This window comes from Pollachius pollachius, assembly GCF_949987615.1.
Source record: "Pollachius pollachius genome assembly, chromosome: 17".
NCBI classification, from domain to species: domain Eukaryota; kingdom Metazoa; phylum Chordata; class Actinopteri; order Gadiformes; family Gadidae; genus Pollachius; species Pollachius pollachius.
Window position 1 is genome coordinate 9,666,114 of NC_136950.1, and position 14,501 is coordinate 9,680,614.

Sequence of the window (14,501 nt, forward strand, 5' to 3'; positions counted from 1 at the left end):
ATCAGTATAAATACTTATACTTATGTCATTCCGAGGGGTAGTTTTGTTCACAAGAATACAAACTCCTGCCTTCTCCGATGTGGGGTTGACACTCTGTACGGGCGTGTATGCGTCCATGTTTGCGTGCATATGCGTGTGTTTGTGCATGTGTGTGTGATTGTGCGTGAGCATATGTGTGTGGACATTGGATGTGTGATAGTTCCTTTGTGTGTCTAGGAAAACAGCATCTCAATATATTTTTATACAATCTCCTTGTTAAGATATATACATACGTATACATTTGTAAGATGCCTTTTACTAATCCCAAATAGGAAGTTTGGCTGTCAGCAGGAGTACAGAACAGTAATGCTCATTTGTATGATCAGTAGTAACATGCTAACCCTGGTGTACCTGTGTTGTCTCATCCCCAGTGGTGCAGCGGGTGGACAACGTCACCGAAGGAATGACCAACTATGGAGGGAAGATCATGGCTGTGGAGACGGATCTGAAGAAGATGGGTGGGTTAAACACTGCACTACAATAAAAACACAACATAGAAAGACAATACAACCAGCACCACAACACAACTCAATAGCCACAAACAACCAATGCGGTTGTTTTTTGAATTTTCGCGTCAGTAAAGGACATGAATTCTATGCGAGCAAAACAACACGAGAGCACTCTGTGTGCTTTGCTCTGTAAACAAATATGATGCTAACTACAAACATAAGGCTCATTTATTTTCAAACCTTCCTTCGGTTGCGAAGAGGGGGAGAAGTCGGACAACGCCAGCTCGGAGATCCAGGCCTTCAGGAACAACCTCCAGGCCCTGCAGAGCCAGCTGACGGAGGTGGCCGAGCGCAGCAGCAACAACCGGGCCGTGCTGGGCCAGCTGCAGACCTCGGGCCTGGACCTCCAGAGCAGCCAGGGCTCCATCCAGGGCCTGCTGGACAGCAACGCGGCCACCCTGCGCTCCGTCAACGGCTCCCTGCTGGCCTACGGGGGCACGGTGGAGGGCCTCCAGGAGGACACCACGCGGCTGCAGACCGACCTCCAGGAGCAGGTGAAGCTCCAGAGCCAGGCGCTGCTCCGCATCGGCAGCCTGAACCTCACCCAGGCCCAGCAGAGGGGGCTGCTGGTGGGCCTGCAGCGCTCGGTGGAGGACACCAGCCAGGCCATCCAGAAGATCCGCAACGACTTCCAGAGCCTGGAGCAGAGCCTGCGGCAGACGCGCTCCGACTCGGAGTGGCTCCGGGACAAGGTGGAGAACCTGCAGGTCCTGGCGTCCAACGCCTCGGCCCTGGCCAAGGCCAACAACGACAGCCTGGAGGACGTGGGGGGCCAGCTGGGCTCCCTGGCCGGCCAGCTGCAGAACACCAGCAGCCTGGCCGACGGCCACGAGCAGAGCCTCCGCGAGCTGATGGACCAGCAGCGCGACCACGACAACCGCACCGCCGGCCGCATGGGCCAGCTGGAGGTGCGGCTGGATGAGTCGGAGCGGCGAGTGGACCGCGTGACGGGCAACATCAGCTTCACCACGCAGATGCTGGGCTCCATCAACATCAACCTGAACGGCCTGCGGAACTGCGCCGAGACGGTGGGCCGCCACTCGGACCTCCTGCTGGGCCTCAACCACAGCGTGACGGACGTGCAGACGCACTCGGCGGAGCTGAGGGCGCAGCAGGAGGAGCTGGCCACGCGGCTGGACTCGGAGGTCACCAACCTGTCCATCGTCATGGAGGAGATGAAGCTGGTGGACAACAAGCACTCGCAGATCATCACGAACTTCACCATCTTACAAGGTGGGGGAACACACTGCTGCTGCTGCCCCTGGTCTGTGGACGGGGATTGGTGTTGTTTGCGTTCTGTGATGTCATTAGCCTAATGTAGGTACTCCATGGGTCTCTACGATGCCTTAATCAGCCTTAGTAGGTACTCTAGTAGTAGGTACTGCATACATTAGTTAGCCAAAAGTAGCCAGAAGACACCAGTTCATGTAACCTGACCTTTTACACTTGTATCCCTGTGTCTCAGGTCCGCCGGGTCCCAGGGGCTCAAGAGGGGACAGGGGGCCCCAGGGACCCCCGGGTCAGTTCGGCCCTATGGGGGAGAAGGGGGACAAGGGGAGCCCTGGCATCCAGGGGCCATGGGGAGACAAGGGCTCCCCAGGACCCCCAGGACTCCCAGGGTTGAAGGGTCCGCAGGGTTCCCGCGGCAACCCCGGCTCCAAGGGCTCCCGGGGGTCAGGGGGCAGGGCCGGGGGCCCGGGCTCTAAGGGAGTGCCGGGCACCGCAGGATTGCCAGGAAGAGACGGACAGTCGGGGCCTCAGGGGCCACAGGGAGAGCCGGGGATCAGAGGGCCGATGGGCCCCCTGGGGGAGCGGGGGCCGGTTGGGCCCGTGGGGGCCCCCGGACCTCCGGGAGTACCAGGACTTCCTGCTCGCACGCCACCCATGCCGCTGGCGCTGGTGTCCCTACAGAGCCAGGCCCCTGTGCCCACCCTGTGGGCCCCAGGTAACACGTCAACAACACCTTCCACAGTCGGTCAAACATCAGCAAGGAGTCTGTTTTACAGCATTAGACCCTATTCTTGACATTGCTTCACTCCATCTGAACAGCTAAATGTGTTCTACACACACATAAACGTGTGTGTTATGCCCATGAAAAGTGAAATAACGATGGTGCTCAACTCTGGGAAAGGCTTTCGTCAGCACAGCGGTACAGTTTTGTTCTTGTCACCTAACGCAGAGTAAGACCAGCAGGAGCTAGGCTAACCCTGTTTTATAGTGTAGTGTATTGGACTCAGAGGTTTGGTTTGTGTGTCTACAGGTTGTCCCCCAGACTGGATCAACCACAGGAACACGTGCTACTTGTTGTCCAAGGACATGCAGAGCTTTGACGACGCTGAGGCCATCTGTGTGAAGAAGTCAGGGTCTTTGCTGGTCCTGGAGGATGTGGAAGAACAGGTGAATACGGCTATATCATCCATAAAGTATAGTTGAACATGTAAATATGGATCGTATTCTATCACTGATATACTTATATACATATGATTGAAGTGTCTCCTAGACCATTGATTTTTGTGAATGTATTAATTTAGATAAATGTATTAGCTGACGCTTTTGTCCAAGGTGAATTACAATATTTCAAAGAAAATAATAGATAGAGAAGACTTATTCATCTTATCTTATTTCATTTTTTATATGCAGTCTTGGCAGATGTGTTTTGAGATTCGCTGGGAGATGTGTAAGAAGTAGGGTTTCATCTTTCCTGATGTCAGTGGGGAGCAACAGCCAACCCTCAAGGTTTTGTTGACGGGCATCCCCTCATCCCGTTGGACAAAAGCTCCTGCTCAATGCAAAATGTCATTCGTCTTTCGGATGAGACATTCACCCGAGCTTCTCACTCCCTTTAGTCACTTAAGATTCCATGGCATTCGTCGCAAGAGTAAGGGGGCCTCGCCCCGGTGTCCCTGGCTAATTCCAAACCTAGCTCTTCTACCAACATGGCCTCCTAATCATCCCCCGACCTCTAATTGGTTGGATTCATTCCTCACCTCTCCACTGTGACAGCCAGTGTGTGGTGAGCATTCTGGGGCATACTGCCCTTTACAGAGGAGGATCACAGCATGCAAAGCTCTTTGAGGGTTTCGAAAAAGCGCCAGAGGATTGCATGGAAGAATAATTATTGTTATGAACGTGATCCTGGGTGTGTTTGCCTGCTCAGAGATGGCTGAGGGAGCAGATGATCGGGAAGGGGTACTTCTGGATGGGTCTGACGGACCGCCTGCAGGAGAGTGTCTGGTACTGGCTGGACGGGAAGCGACCAAGCTTCACGTGAGTTTACAAATATCGGCCCCAAGGTTTCTTCCTCCCCTTGGGTTTGGCGGAGTCGTTCCTTGCAGCTTAGAGGGATCAGGGTAAGGGGATGTTGTATAATGTGGGGTTTTGAGACTGGATCTGTGTTTATGAATTATATTCTATATAAATAGAATTCACTTCAATTCATACCTTTTACTAAACTGAATACATCCAACCTCCAGCTAACCAAAACACTGAGGTCAGCCCCTCTACTTATCCCTGTTTACCCTTGTAATAAATAATAAACCATCATCATTTTAAAGAAATCCCAGCAGCAGAAGCGATCCATCTTTGGCACATTGAGGGCGGGACTTGAATGGCCGCCTTGAAGTAGTAGTCTATGGCCAAAACAAATTCACACTCAGCTTTTTAATGAAATAAAACTGTTGCATGGGACTTCTCAAACGACATAATATGGGGAGGAACTAGCCACTGAGATCCTAACCCCACCCAGAAGAAATGATTTGGCCTTGTATTACGAGAATTACTTTGCCCACTGAGAATTACTTTTCCCATTGTGGCGGATCGTTTTGCATCGGACCACCGTGAGCCCCCTATAGTTAGGGGCATGTTAGTAGCCTCCGCCAGGGCTGCACACCCAGGAGGTCAGGCTGTCACTTGGAAAGAACCAAGATTCACGTCAGCTTTAAAGGGCCACTAATTTACCACCAGGTGTTTGTTTCGCCACTACAAGCCATTTAAAAATCTGCCCTGCCCTGTGACACATGATTTCACTTTCTCACAGGGCAGGGCAGACCTATCAATGGCTTGCAATGGCGAATCAAACAAACACCTGGTGGTAAAATAGGTGCCCTTTAAACCCGTTGACTTCTGCAGACGTTGTGACCCCCGTAGTTAATGTTGAAGCTTTATCGCCCCCTGCTGGTGTCCTGTAGGATGTGGAAGCAAGACCAGCCTGACAACTGGAGCTACGGCCACGAGGAAGGGGAGGACTGCGCTGGGATCCTCAACGACGGTTTATGGAACGACTTCTACTGTGAAGAGCTTATGAACTACATCTGTGAGAAGCCCATGGAGAGCTGTAGGTGTCCCTCTTCGTCCACTAATAGCATTTAGTCCCCTGATGAGCTCCGTGTCACTGTTGTTAGCATGTAGCTCTCTCTATCTCTCTTTCTGTCTGGTTAGAATGCTTTGGTTCGCATTCAGCGGCCATGTCTATTTCTTTGTCTTCTGTCCGCTTGATAAACTGTTGTACCGTGCTGAGAAGGTTTGTGTGACTGCCACCATGTCGGCCATGTTTTTCTCATCCCACTTCCTGTCTTCTTCCTCAGCAGGATCCCCAGGATCGTCGCTCTGAAAGAGCAGTAAAAATGACTTGGTTAGCTGTTGGCGGCCCACTGGCTTGCCGCATGGACAGCTCGTACGGAGCAGAAGGAGGACAATTTTGGTTTGGGACTCAGTATGACGCCAAACCACTGCTCCCACTGCTGTCCTGCGGAAAATCCGACCTACAACCCCTGATCCGATAAAAGAGAAGGATTTATATGGATATTTTTTTTATGATGACCTGTAAAAGCGTTTTTTGTATTGCTTTAATCCATGTACACCTGAATATATGAATGTATATTTCATTATGCATTTTTTTATATGATGCCTATACAGCCAAAGAGACTTAATTGTTCCTTACACAGAAAAATGTTCATGTTACGACAATGAAAAAATGTGATTATGAATCATGTCCGAGAAACCCTCATCTCGCCGTTCTTTGCAAGTTCTCTTTATGTTAACCACATGAATGTCTGACTAAATCATTTTAATCATTTATAATATAAAATAACTGCAGTATTTACTACCCAGTGGGCCACTTTTGGTAAGCAGAACTTAAGCTGTGGGATGAAGCGATTATTATGATAGTATTTGCACATCAAATGGCAAGAGATAGATTTGGAGATTAAACCAAAGACAGATTTTTTCCAGCTCATTGTTTTGTTTAATATGTGGCCATGCACTTCCTGTATCTACACAGGAAGTGTGTTCCAGGATTTCCCACGTCTCATAAAGACTTAATGAAACGAACCTCAAAGAGAGACCAAACTAAATAACAAACACAAGCCATAACACAAACTGCACCAATAAAGACAAAAACAACACAAACCAAACATGTTGCGTCAACATCTTATTTTCCAGTGAGTGTTTTAATGTTGAAATGCCATCAGGCGAAGCGTGACACTTTCTCTTCAGTCAAGCTGGTCATCGCCAGGTCTATCACAGAATGCACTCAAAGGTATTGTTGAATTTGATTTATTCATGGGCGCATACGAATGGATTCACATTTTTATTGTTGAAAAGTTGCAATGTTATTCACATATTCTTTCTGTCCTGTATTGTTGCTCACATTATTAGCATACCACGCCTTTAAGGCTGCTTCTTCCCCCCAACTTTTGGGTCAACATTTCTAAGGCCAAATCAACTCTCACTCACATCCTGTTTTCCATCTTTACGTTAGACTCAGATAAAAGTCACGCTCTTTCAGCTGCATAGAAGAAGACAGTGATGTTTCTATAGCACCTCTAGTGTTGGGAACTAGCTACTGCAGACCAGCAACACGACGTCAAATGAAGACTGTGAGCACGAATAAACTAACCGCTACGACTGTCTCACATTCTGCATCACGTGCTTTCGGACTGCAGGTCTCTACTCATTGGATTAAGATGTGCTCATTTTGATGAGGTAAACATTAACACAAAGAGAAGGTAAGAGTTGGTAGCAGCTCGTACGTTGCCCTTCTCCGGACGGCATTTTTTTCAACAAATCCTCTTAACTTGCTGCTCCTCTACAGACTAAGTGATATGTGAAAAATAAATAACGGTATTTCTACGAAATAAAACCTGTGCATTATTAACTGCATTTGTAATTTCAGATCGCTCCCTAGTAAAGGACTGAACAGCCACAAAAAAGCAGCCTCTTCCATACGTCGGTGTAAAATTTCAGTTTCTTTATTAAAATAGACCCACCGTCGTCTCATATTTTCAATGGTTTATGTCTAGTACTTGTTGCCGTAATATGTATAAAATAACTGCAATGACAACACTTAAAAAAAACATGTTTGCCAATTGGAAATGACAGGGTAAGGTTAGGGTCTAGTCTACCGGCTCTTCTCCATTTATTTCATTCACCACTTCCTTCTGCTTCTCAGCTCATCACCAGCCAGAGATTTGGTGTTAGGGGTGTTGACTGAAGCTATGATGTGAGGGGTGCTGACTGAAGCTGTGATGTGAGGGGTGGTGACTGAAGCTGTGATGTGAGGGGTGGTGACTGAAGCGGTGATGTGAGGGGGATTGACTGAAGATATGTAAGGAGTGACACCACAGCTGTGATGTGATTGAAGCTGAGAAGGGTTTTCATTGAGGCTGTGTGGTGACCTTATGCTGCGTTCACACTGTACACATCCGCCGACGAATGACGGAGGGCGTGTCTGACGTATGGCTAACACGATCTGATTGGCCGACGGATCTGTTGCTGCCTGAAAAGTTAAACATTTCTCAACTTTTTGACGCAGGCAACGGAGGTGACAGAACGGATTGACCCACAATGCATTTCGAGAGTGCCCCGTGCAAAGTCAATGAGATCTGTTGACGGACGTGTACAGGGCTGACTGAAGGTGTGGTGCGAGGGTCATGACTTTTTTCCTGGGACGTAACAGGTGTCCAGTGATAGGTGAGCTCTTGCGATCACCAGGATTTGTAGATTTGCATTGAGAGGTCTCGTTCGGAGCCTCTAATCCTGTGTCCAACCGGCAAATAACACCATACGGTGCCTGTTTCCACGGGATGAAGGTAATCCGATTTGGGGGTACCAGAGTGCTGTCTTGGGGTGAGCTTCAGGGACCAATGGTCTGTTCCTCTTTGCTAAATTCCCATGATATGGTAGTTGTTAAAGAAGTGGTGTTGTTGTCTTGGTGGTGCTGAATGTCCTTGGTTAATCAACTTGGATCTGTGGGGACGAAATGGGCAGGAAGGAGGGGTGGAGATGATGAAGATAGTGGTGGAGGTGGTGGTGATGAGGATGAGGATATTGTATGTGAGGATTGTTCTGTTGGAGGTTGTGGGGGATTAGGAGTTAAGAATGGGGAAAGAGGTGGTTATTGAGACAGGGATGCTGGTAGAGGTGGTTGGGAGGGTTGAGATGGTTGTGGTCAGGGTGGAGGTGGAGATGGTGTTGGAGGTGAGTAGGCTCTGCAGGCCATTGGAAGGGGGAGCAGGGAGTGAGCAGCTAGTCGTCCTTCTCAACAATGACCTCCCCGTGCAGGACCTTCCTTCGCTGGCGCAGCATATGGAAGAACAGCTGAGGGAACACTGCAGAAGAACCACACACGGTCAGGTCCTCGCACGTTCTCAGAGGAACCACAGACAGTAAGGTTTGCACACATTTTATAATGAATCCGAGCAGTAAGGTTCTCAGAAGGTCATATTCGACACTACTATGATTTACTACTAATGCAAAATAACCGGATTAGCTGTAAAAATGGTTAAAATATGTTTTGGCTACAATACTGTTTAGCCGACAAAGATTGAACAGTATCTGAATTAAGTCAAGGGAGAGATACATAAATAGACCACTTAAAGAAGGCACCTAAGATTTTAAGGTGTGTGCTCCAAGAGTTCTATAGACGTAAATTATTAGTTAATCATAATAAAAGCGACTCTAGAAAGGGTTATAGTGGTGATAGGGATTTGGCAAGGGTTGTTTGATCCCCCAATTTCTCCAGCCTAAACTGTAGGCATCCTAGAGCAAGTTGTCTCCTAACCCCTACCTGCTCCATGATGACGTGTATCTGAATTCACTCTAGGTCGCTTTGGATAAAAGGGTCATAAATACGGCCACGTCTACGGCCGCTTCGTTTGACCGACGGCGGGCTGGAAAGCGGTTCTTACGTGGGATGTAGGACAGCATGGCGATGATGAGGAAGTAGTAGTAGTCGAAGGAGACGTTGTACTTGTTGGGGAGGCGGAGGGAGTACATAGCCGTGCGTCGTACAATAGGAAGCGCGGCATAGATGGTTAACAGTTCTCCCACGACCCCCAGTGGGTACAGGACGATGAAGAGGTTATACCTGGAGCACAGGGAAGAGTGTTAGGACCCTTAACACACAATCATAGTAGTGGTAGTGTAACGAGAGCAGGGCTTCTGTTGTTAGTACTGTGTGGAATACCTCTATACCTGGAGGAGATCAGATGGGAATACTTTTATACAAGAGGATTACCCAGAATCTAAACATACACTTGTAGCTCTTTGGAAGTGTAATCAATTTCAATTGGAAGTAGTAGTAGTAGTATAAATTTTACTGTGTAGTTATTGGAAGTTGGTTAGTATTAGCTGTTTGTTTTTTGAATCGGGCATGTTGTAAGCCAATACTCATTTATCCTACTTTGTTCTTTGTCAAAATCTTTTTATTTAAACAAGCTTTAAATACTTTTTCTGAAGTATATTTTTTCCCACATTAGCCATAAAGGAATGACACTTGTATCAGCACAGAACATCCTTTCTAAAATGTAATTCGCATATAATAACAGATTCTAGACCCCCAACACCAACATAGAAACATTCAACATGTTTTGTTACAATAGTAGACTACCAGCATGCAAATGTCTAATATAGGCCTAACCGGCAAGATACAAATAGGCCTTTCAGAGTAAAATATGACACATTATCATATAATGTCTTTAACAAAGCATTGAAACTCACACGTTTTTCAGTTCTATTCATTTGGATTGTCTTGAACAGGTGGTACTACGTTCTTCTTAGATGAGAGTGACTAACTGATCGTTTGATGTAAAGCATCGGCTGTACCCTAAACATCTCGACATTAGTGTTTGGATTCCAGCCAACTCGTGTTTGATCATTGGTGTTTTGTTCTCAACCTGTGAAGAAACAACAGTCTGGCCATCTAGAAGTCCCTGGGTTGGATGAGTCCAACACTAGGAGGGCTGCATGGATCAGAGATAGTGTCCTCCTTTTAGCGATAACAATGTGATGAATTCATTTAAAAATATGCCTTAGGGGTCTTCGGTGGGGCATTTGGCAGCAGTGTTCACAGGGCATAGGGAGGTAGGAGAAGAGAGGTGAGGTGTTTTTGGATGGAGTGAACCAACAGAATTCGGTAGGAGAACCGTGCAGTAATTAATCCACCAGCTGGAGCCAACAGAAACACTACCCTTATAGGTTACCGTACTGCGAAGGACATGTAAAAACATGTAATGTATGTAGCTAAGGGTCAATGTTGTCTAGCAGGTCTGTCTGGTGGATCAGCTTAGCTCAGGCGGTAGAGCAGTTGTAACCGAAAGGTTGCTAGTTCGATCCCCAGCTCCTTCTAGCTGATTGTTGATGTGTCCCTGAGCAAGACACTTAACCCTAACTGCTCCTGACAAGCTGGCTGTCGCCTTGCATGGTTGTCTCTGCTGTCAATGTGTGTATTAACCGATCTAAGTCACTTTAGATAAAAGCGTCTGCGAAATGCCCTAATTGTAATTGGTATAGTGTGCTTGTAGCCTACTGTTAATGTAGCCTAGCATGTATGTAGCCCAATATGATTCTTCCTAGTGTTTGTTTATGCTGCTGCCGACCCTGGATGTAGCCAAACCATGCATGTTTGTAGCTCAGCATACATGTAGCCTAGTGCGGATTTACTATAGCTTGAATGTAGTATGGTGTGTATTTATCATATATCATTGATAAATATATCATTGATGCGACCTAGCAATTTTGCTCCTAGTGTTGTTCCTAGTGTAGTCTCTACCTGGATGTAGTCCAGCCTTGCATGTTTGTAGCACGGCATGTATGTAGCCTAGCATAGGGCTATGGGTATGCCGTCAAACAGGATTGTGTTTAGGTTACCAAGCACAGGTGTAGATTGAGGACTCACGCCAGTTGGATGATCTACTACATCATAAAACTACAACCTAGCTATTCCCTGAAGAGTGCAATAAAGTCCTGGTAGAGGCTTGTCTGCTCCACATTATTTTTATTGAATACGCAAAGTGAAGGATAGACATGGGAGGATGAGGTGGGGAGGGGTGTGTTTATGAGATATTAGGAAGTATGTGTGTGTGCGGGTGCATTAAAAGGTGGTTTGGAGCCCAGCCAGCGGGGAGTCCAGACTGAAGAGATTGGAGCTCTGACAGGAAGCTGTGTAGCGTCTGATAAGAGTCTATCTTATCAGAAGACTAATAATTTTTAGTGAATATAAAGATACGTCTGGTAGGGTAAAGATTTATCTATTTAACGCTGTTATTGCAGGGGTGGGGTCACCAGTCATTCTTAAAACTAAGCTACGTTCAAGACAGTGCTGAGACTCTGGAGCGTTTTCCAGAAGGAGAAATTATAGGCCAGCATTCCACGACTAAGACAGATGGTCTTAAAAAAACAGGAGCAGCTGAAGGGTCCTCACCTACTCCCACCCTTGGGTCTCAGGGGAGAAGGGGGTGGAGAGAATAGCAACAGTTTGCCACAATGCTAACAATCCAGAGCGATGGCTCACAGATAGCTAGCATGCCTACTGAGTTGTTTCCTGACTGAATTAATTAATTAATCTCCAAATTTCATGCCATGCCTCCTGTAGCCTCTTGCTAACATCTCGCTGGTCGCTGCAAGCTCCTTGCTAGCCTTTCTCTAGTCCCTGCTAGTACGTTGCTATCCTCTAGCTTGTCACTCCTAGCAAATTGATATACCTCTCACTAGCCACTGACACTGCTATCTCATCAGCCACTTCCAGCTAAGCGTTCATCAACAGTAACATACTCAGATGTGGGATAGAGTCACCATCAGACAGCTGACCAATCAGACACTCAATGACGTTCCTCCTTTATGTTTTAATAAGGGTTGTCGGAGCAGAAGAGGTGCATGCTGGGATTAAGTGCTGCCTGGAGTATGTAGATTGGTGGACGAATATGCAAATGTTATGCTCATCCCAGTTATGCTCATCCCAGTGCTAATTATTGCACGCATTTGACCTTACTTTCTGTCTGGGTTCGTGTCGGAAGCATGCCAGGGGTCAACAAGCAGCATGACATCTACGTGCACAACCCTAACTGACATGCAATGTTGGACACAGCAACTATCCCACGCTAACCACACAACGGCATTGTGTGGTTCCCAACCCAAACCTTTTTTGGGGTAATTTCTGGGGTATGAATATGAGGCAGGGCTAGTTGTATGTGGGGGATCTTTACAGTACATTTAAATTTCTTTGCAATTTTTGCAATTTTCATCAAAAATGTGGACCGAAACGGGGTCGCGAGCCAGAGGTTGGGAACCACTTCACCCACACACACACACTCCACCTGGCCCATTTGATGAAGTAAGGGACTTGGTGCAGCAGGTTGAAGGTGTAGTAGGAGTATCTGCTGATCTCCGTCACCGTCCAGACCACCAAGAACAGTATCACACTCTCCTCACTCTGGACCTGAACATAGTTTCCAGATAGCGTTGTTATTATAAAATAAATATAAAAGTTTGCCAAAAGAAAACAGCTGGTCTGTTACATACGTTTTCATGTTCTTGAGTTTAAAAAGTTGATGCTTCATAATATAAAGCTATGTAGATAAAAGATATCATTTCTCCTCACCTGTCTTATGCTGCTTGCGATGAACCAAACCATGAAGATCCTTGAGCACACTTGAACCCCGGTCACAATAACAGATGTCCTCACGATACCTACAGACAGAATATTTTCATGACTTTCATGTTCACTACTGTAGCATGTTAAAATCTTTTGGTTGGGGAAACAATTTGTTTTCGCATAAAATGTATCTACTATCTGTGTACAGGAACACCCATTTCCACAAATGAATGCAATACACTTCCATATAAAGAAGCAATACACTTCCAATAAATATAAAATAAAATAAAAATAAATATGTTTTCACAGAAACTGCATTGTTGAAAACTCACCAATGGCGCAGTGTCCCACCTGCAAGCAGACACAAAGATATTGTAAGTACTGGAAGACATGGGCGTTTTAAACTATAATGCATTTTTATTATGAATGGTATTTCCTCACCTCCACTAAGGCAGCGGTCTGGAAGAACTTGAGTGTCTTAGCTATGCTCCTGTAGAGCCCTCTGTGGGTTCCTTTCTGGAGGTAGAACCTCATCATGGTGATGGCTAGAACCAGCCACCTGCAGAACCACAAAGCAAGGTAAGCGGAAAGCAACACATCGCCTCATTGAGTAATGATTGACTGAAGTCAAGGTTAGTTTTATCTATAAAGCACCCTTCACACTTAAGCCATTTAATGGACAATCAATAAAATACAGCGCTTAAGGGCTATGCTGCCTAACTAATAACGCTTGAAAGCGCTTCCCCGTGCTAGCCCCTAACTCTTGAGGCTTCTTACCCGTGCTAGAGTGCCTAACACTAGACCATCTAAAGTGCTACACTGTGCTATGGTGCTAACCCTAACCCCTAAACCCTGAAGTGGCTTCACCCTTTAAGGCTTTACAAACTATTAGTAATATTCTGGCAAACAGGAGACATGATCTTTAGATAGCATTCATTAGGAAGCAGCAAAGTGCATGTGTTTAAAGAAGTACAAGGCTTGTGCCAAAATAATCTGACGTATAGAACGACTTATGTAAAGATTGTCCCAATATACAGTAGATGCTTTGAAACTACATAACCTACAACTGTAATGCTAATGGCCTTGCATATGCCCTCAGGCCTAGGCAGATAAAAGAAAATCAATCATTATGATCAGAAAAATGATCACAGGATCACTGTCGCTCTCTTCTTGTTCAAGTTTAAAGTTACTAGTAATATCCATTGTAGCTTAATGGTGCTCATTCCTTTCAGCCATTCCAAATTGCATTCTATCTCTATAGAGTGAAGTGAGGTAGGCCTCTACCTTAAAAGTCAAATAGTTCATTTAATTTAACAAACAGTACTGGGACATCGGCAGAGGGCTTGGCTCGGTGTGTCATTACTTGTTGATTGTTATTGTCGGGTATCAGATGCAGGGAAACGGATCACGGCTGTTTGTCTCCCAACATCACGTTGCGTATCCCCGCGCACAGTATGCATACACCGTGCGTAACGGTGTGATGTTTTATAATGTAGCCTACATCAAATTTATGCGCCGATTAAAATGTGCCAATGTAGCGTTTCCCTTTCTTCGAGGCGGGCTCCAGTGTCAGGGGGCTGTCTATACTTATCACTGCAACTGTCGGCAGCGGATCGGGCCGTGACGGTGACGCGCGCACAGCCCGCCCTATTTGGAGAGGCTTGGCCGGCGTCAATGGCTGGCCCCCGGCTGTACAGCTGAAATAAAAACTGCTGTTTGACTCCTCGTAGCCTACCCCTGACCCACATGGACACATTCACAAATCGACTCGTTTACTGTTCACTTTTGGTCGTGGGGGGTCAGAGGTGTGACCAGTGAAGGGTCCAGGGGGGACTCTGCCGTCCGGCAGCGTACTATAAACAGCAACGCGTCGTTTCTCTCATGCAGAGCGACGGCGCGGCGGTGGGACTTGTCGAGGGGAGCGGGACCGCCAAAGTAATTAATCCACGATAGTCCACGACATACCCGGCCGTCATGGCGATGTTGTAGAAGGTGAGCCATGCGGTGGCGATGGCTCCTCGGTTTCTCCTCCTGTTGTTTGTTTCCTTCTCGTCCACCGCTCCGTCGTCCTCGCTGGACGCCAT

General features: G+C 46.8%; 2 protein-coding genes across 3 annotated transcripts; one reads left to right on the forward strand and one right to left on the reverse strand.

The window, feature by feature from the left end:
• The first annotated feature begins 415 nt into the window (after nucleotides 1–415).
• LOC307088526 (collectin-12-like) lies at nucleotides 416–5,922 on the forward strand. 2 transcript variants are annotated; one of them, XM_079754454.1, is made up of 7 exons: nucleotides 416–497; nucleotides 747–1,781; nucleotides 2,014–2,493; nucleotides 2,809–2,945; nucleotides 3,706–3,815; nucleotides 4,736–4,881; nucleotides 5,132–5,922. In XM_079754454.1, the coding sequence occupies exons 1-7, from the start codon at nucleotides 443–445 to the stop codon at nucleotides 5,155–5,157; spliced, it is 1,989 nt and encodes a 662-aa protein (XP_079610580.1). In that variant the 5' UTR covers nucleotides 416–442; the 3' UTR covers nucleotides 5,158–5,922. The 2 variants fall into 2 exon arrangements, with proteins under 2 accessions (XP_079610580.1, XP_079610581.1); XM_079754455.1 differs by having other exon boundaries at nucleotides 5,135–5,922.
• Nucleotides 5,923–6,713: 791 nt separating this feature from the next.
• On the reverse strand, nucleotides 6,714–14,501 carry hacd1 (3-hydroxyacyl-CoA dehydratase 1; the record flags this gene model as incomplete). Its single annotated transcript, XM_079754925.1, has 7 exons — nucleotides 6,714–8,155; nucleotides 8,735–8,913; nucleotides 12,140–12,261; nucleotides 12,424–12,512; nucleotides 12,750–12,768; nucleotides 12,859–12,976; nucleotides 14,383–14,501. The coding sequence occupies 7 exons, from the start codon at nucleotides 14,499–14,501 to the stop codon at nucleotides 8,073–8,075; spliced, it is 729 nt and encodes a 242-aa protein (XP_079611051.1). The 3' UTR covers nucleotides 6,714–8,072.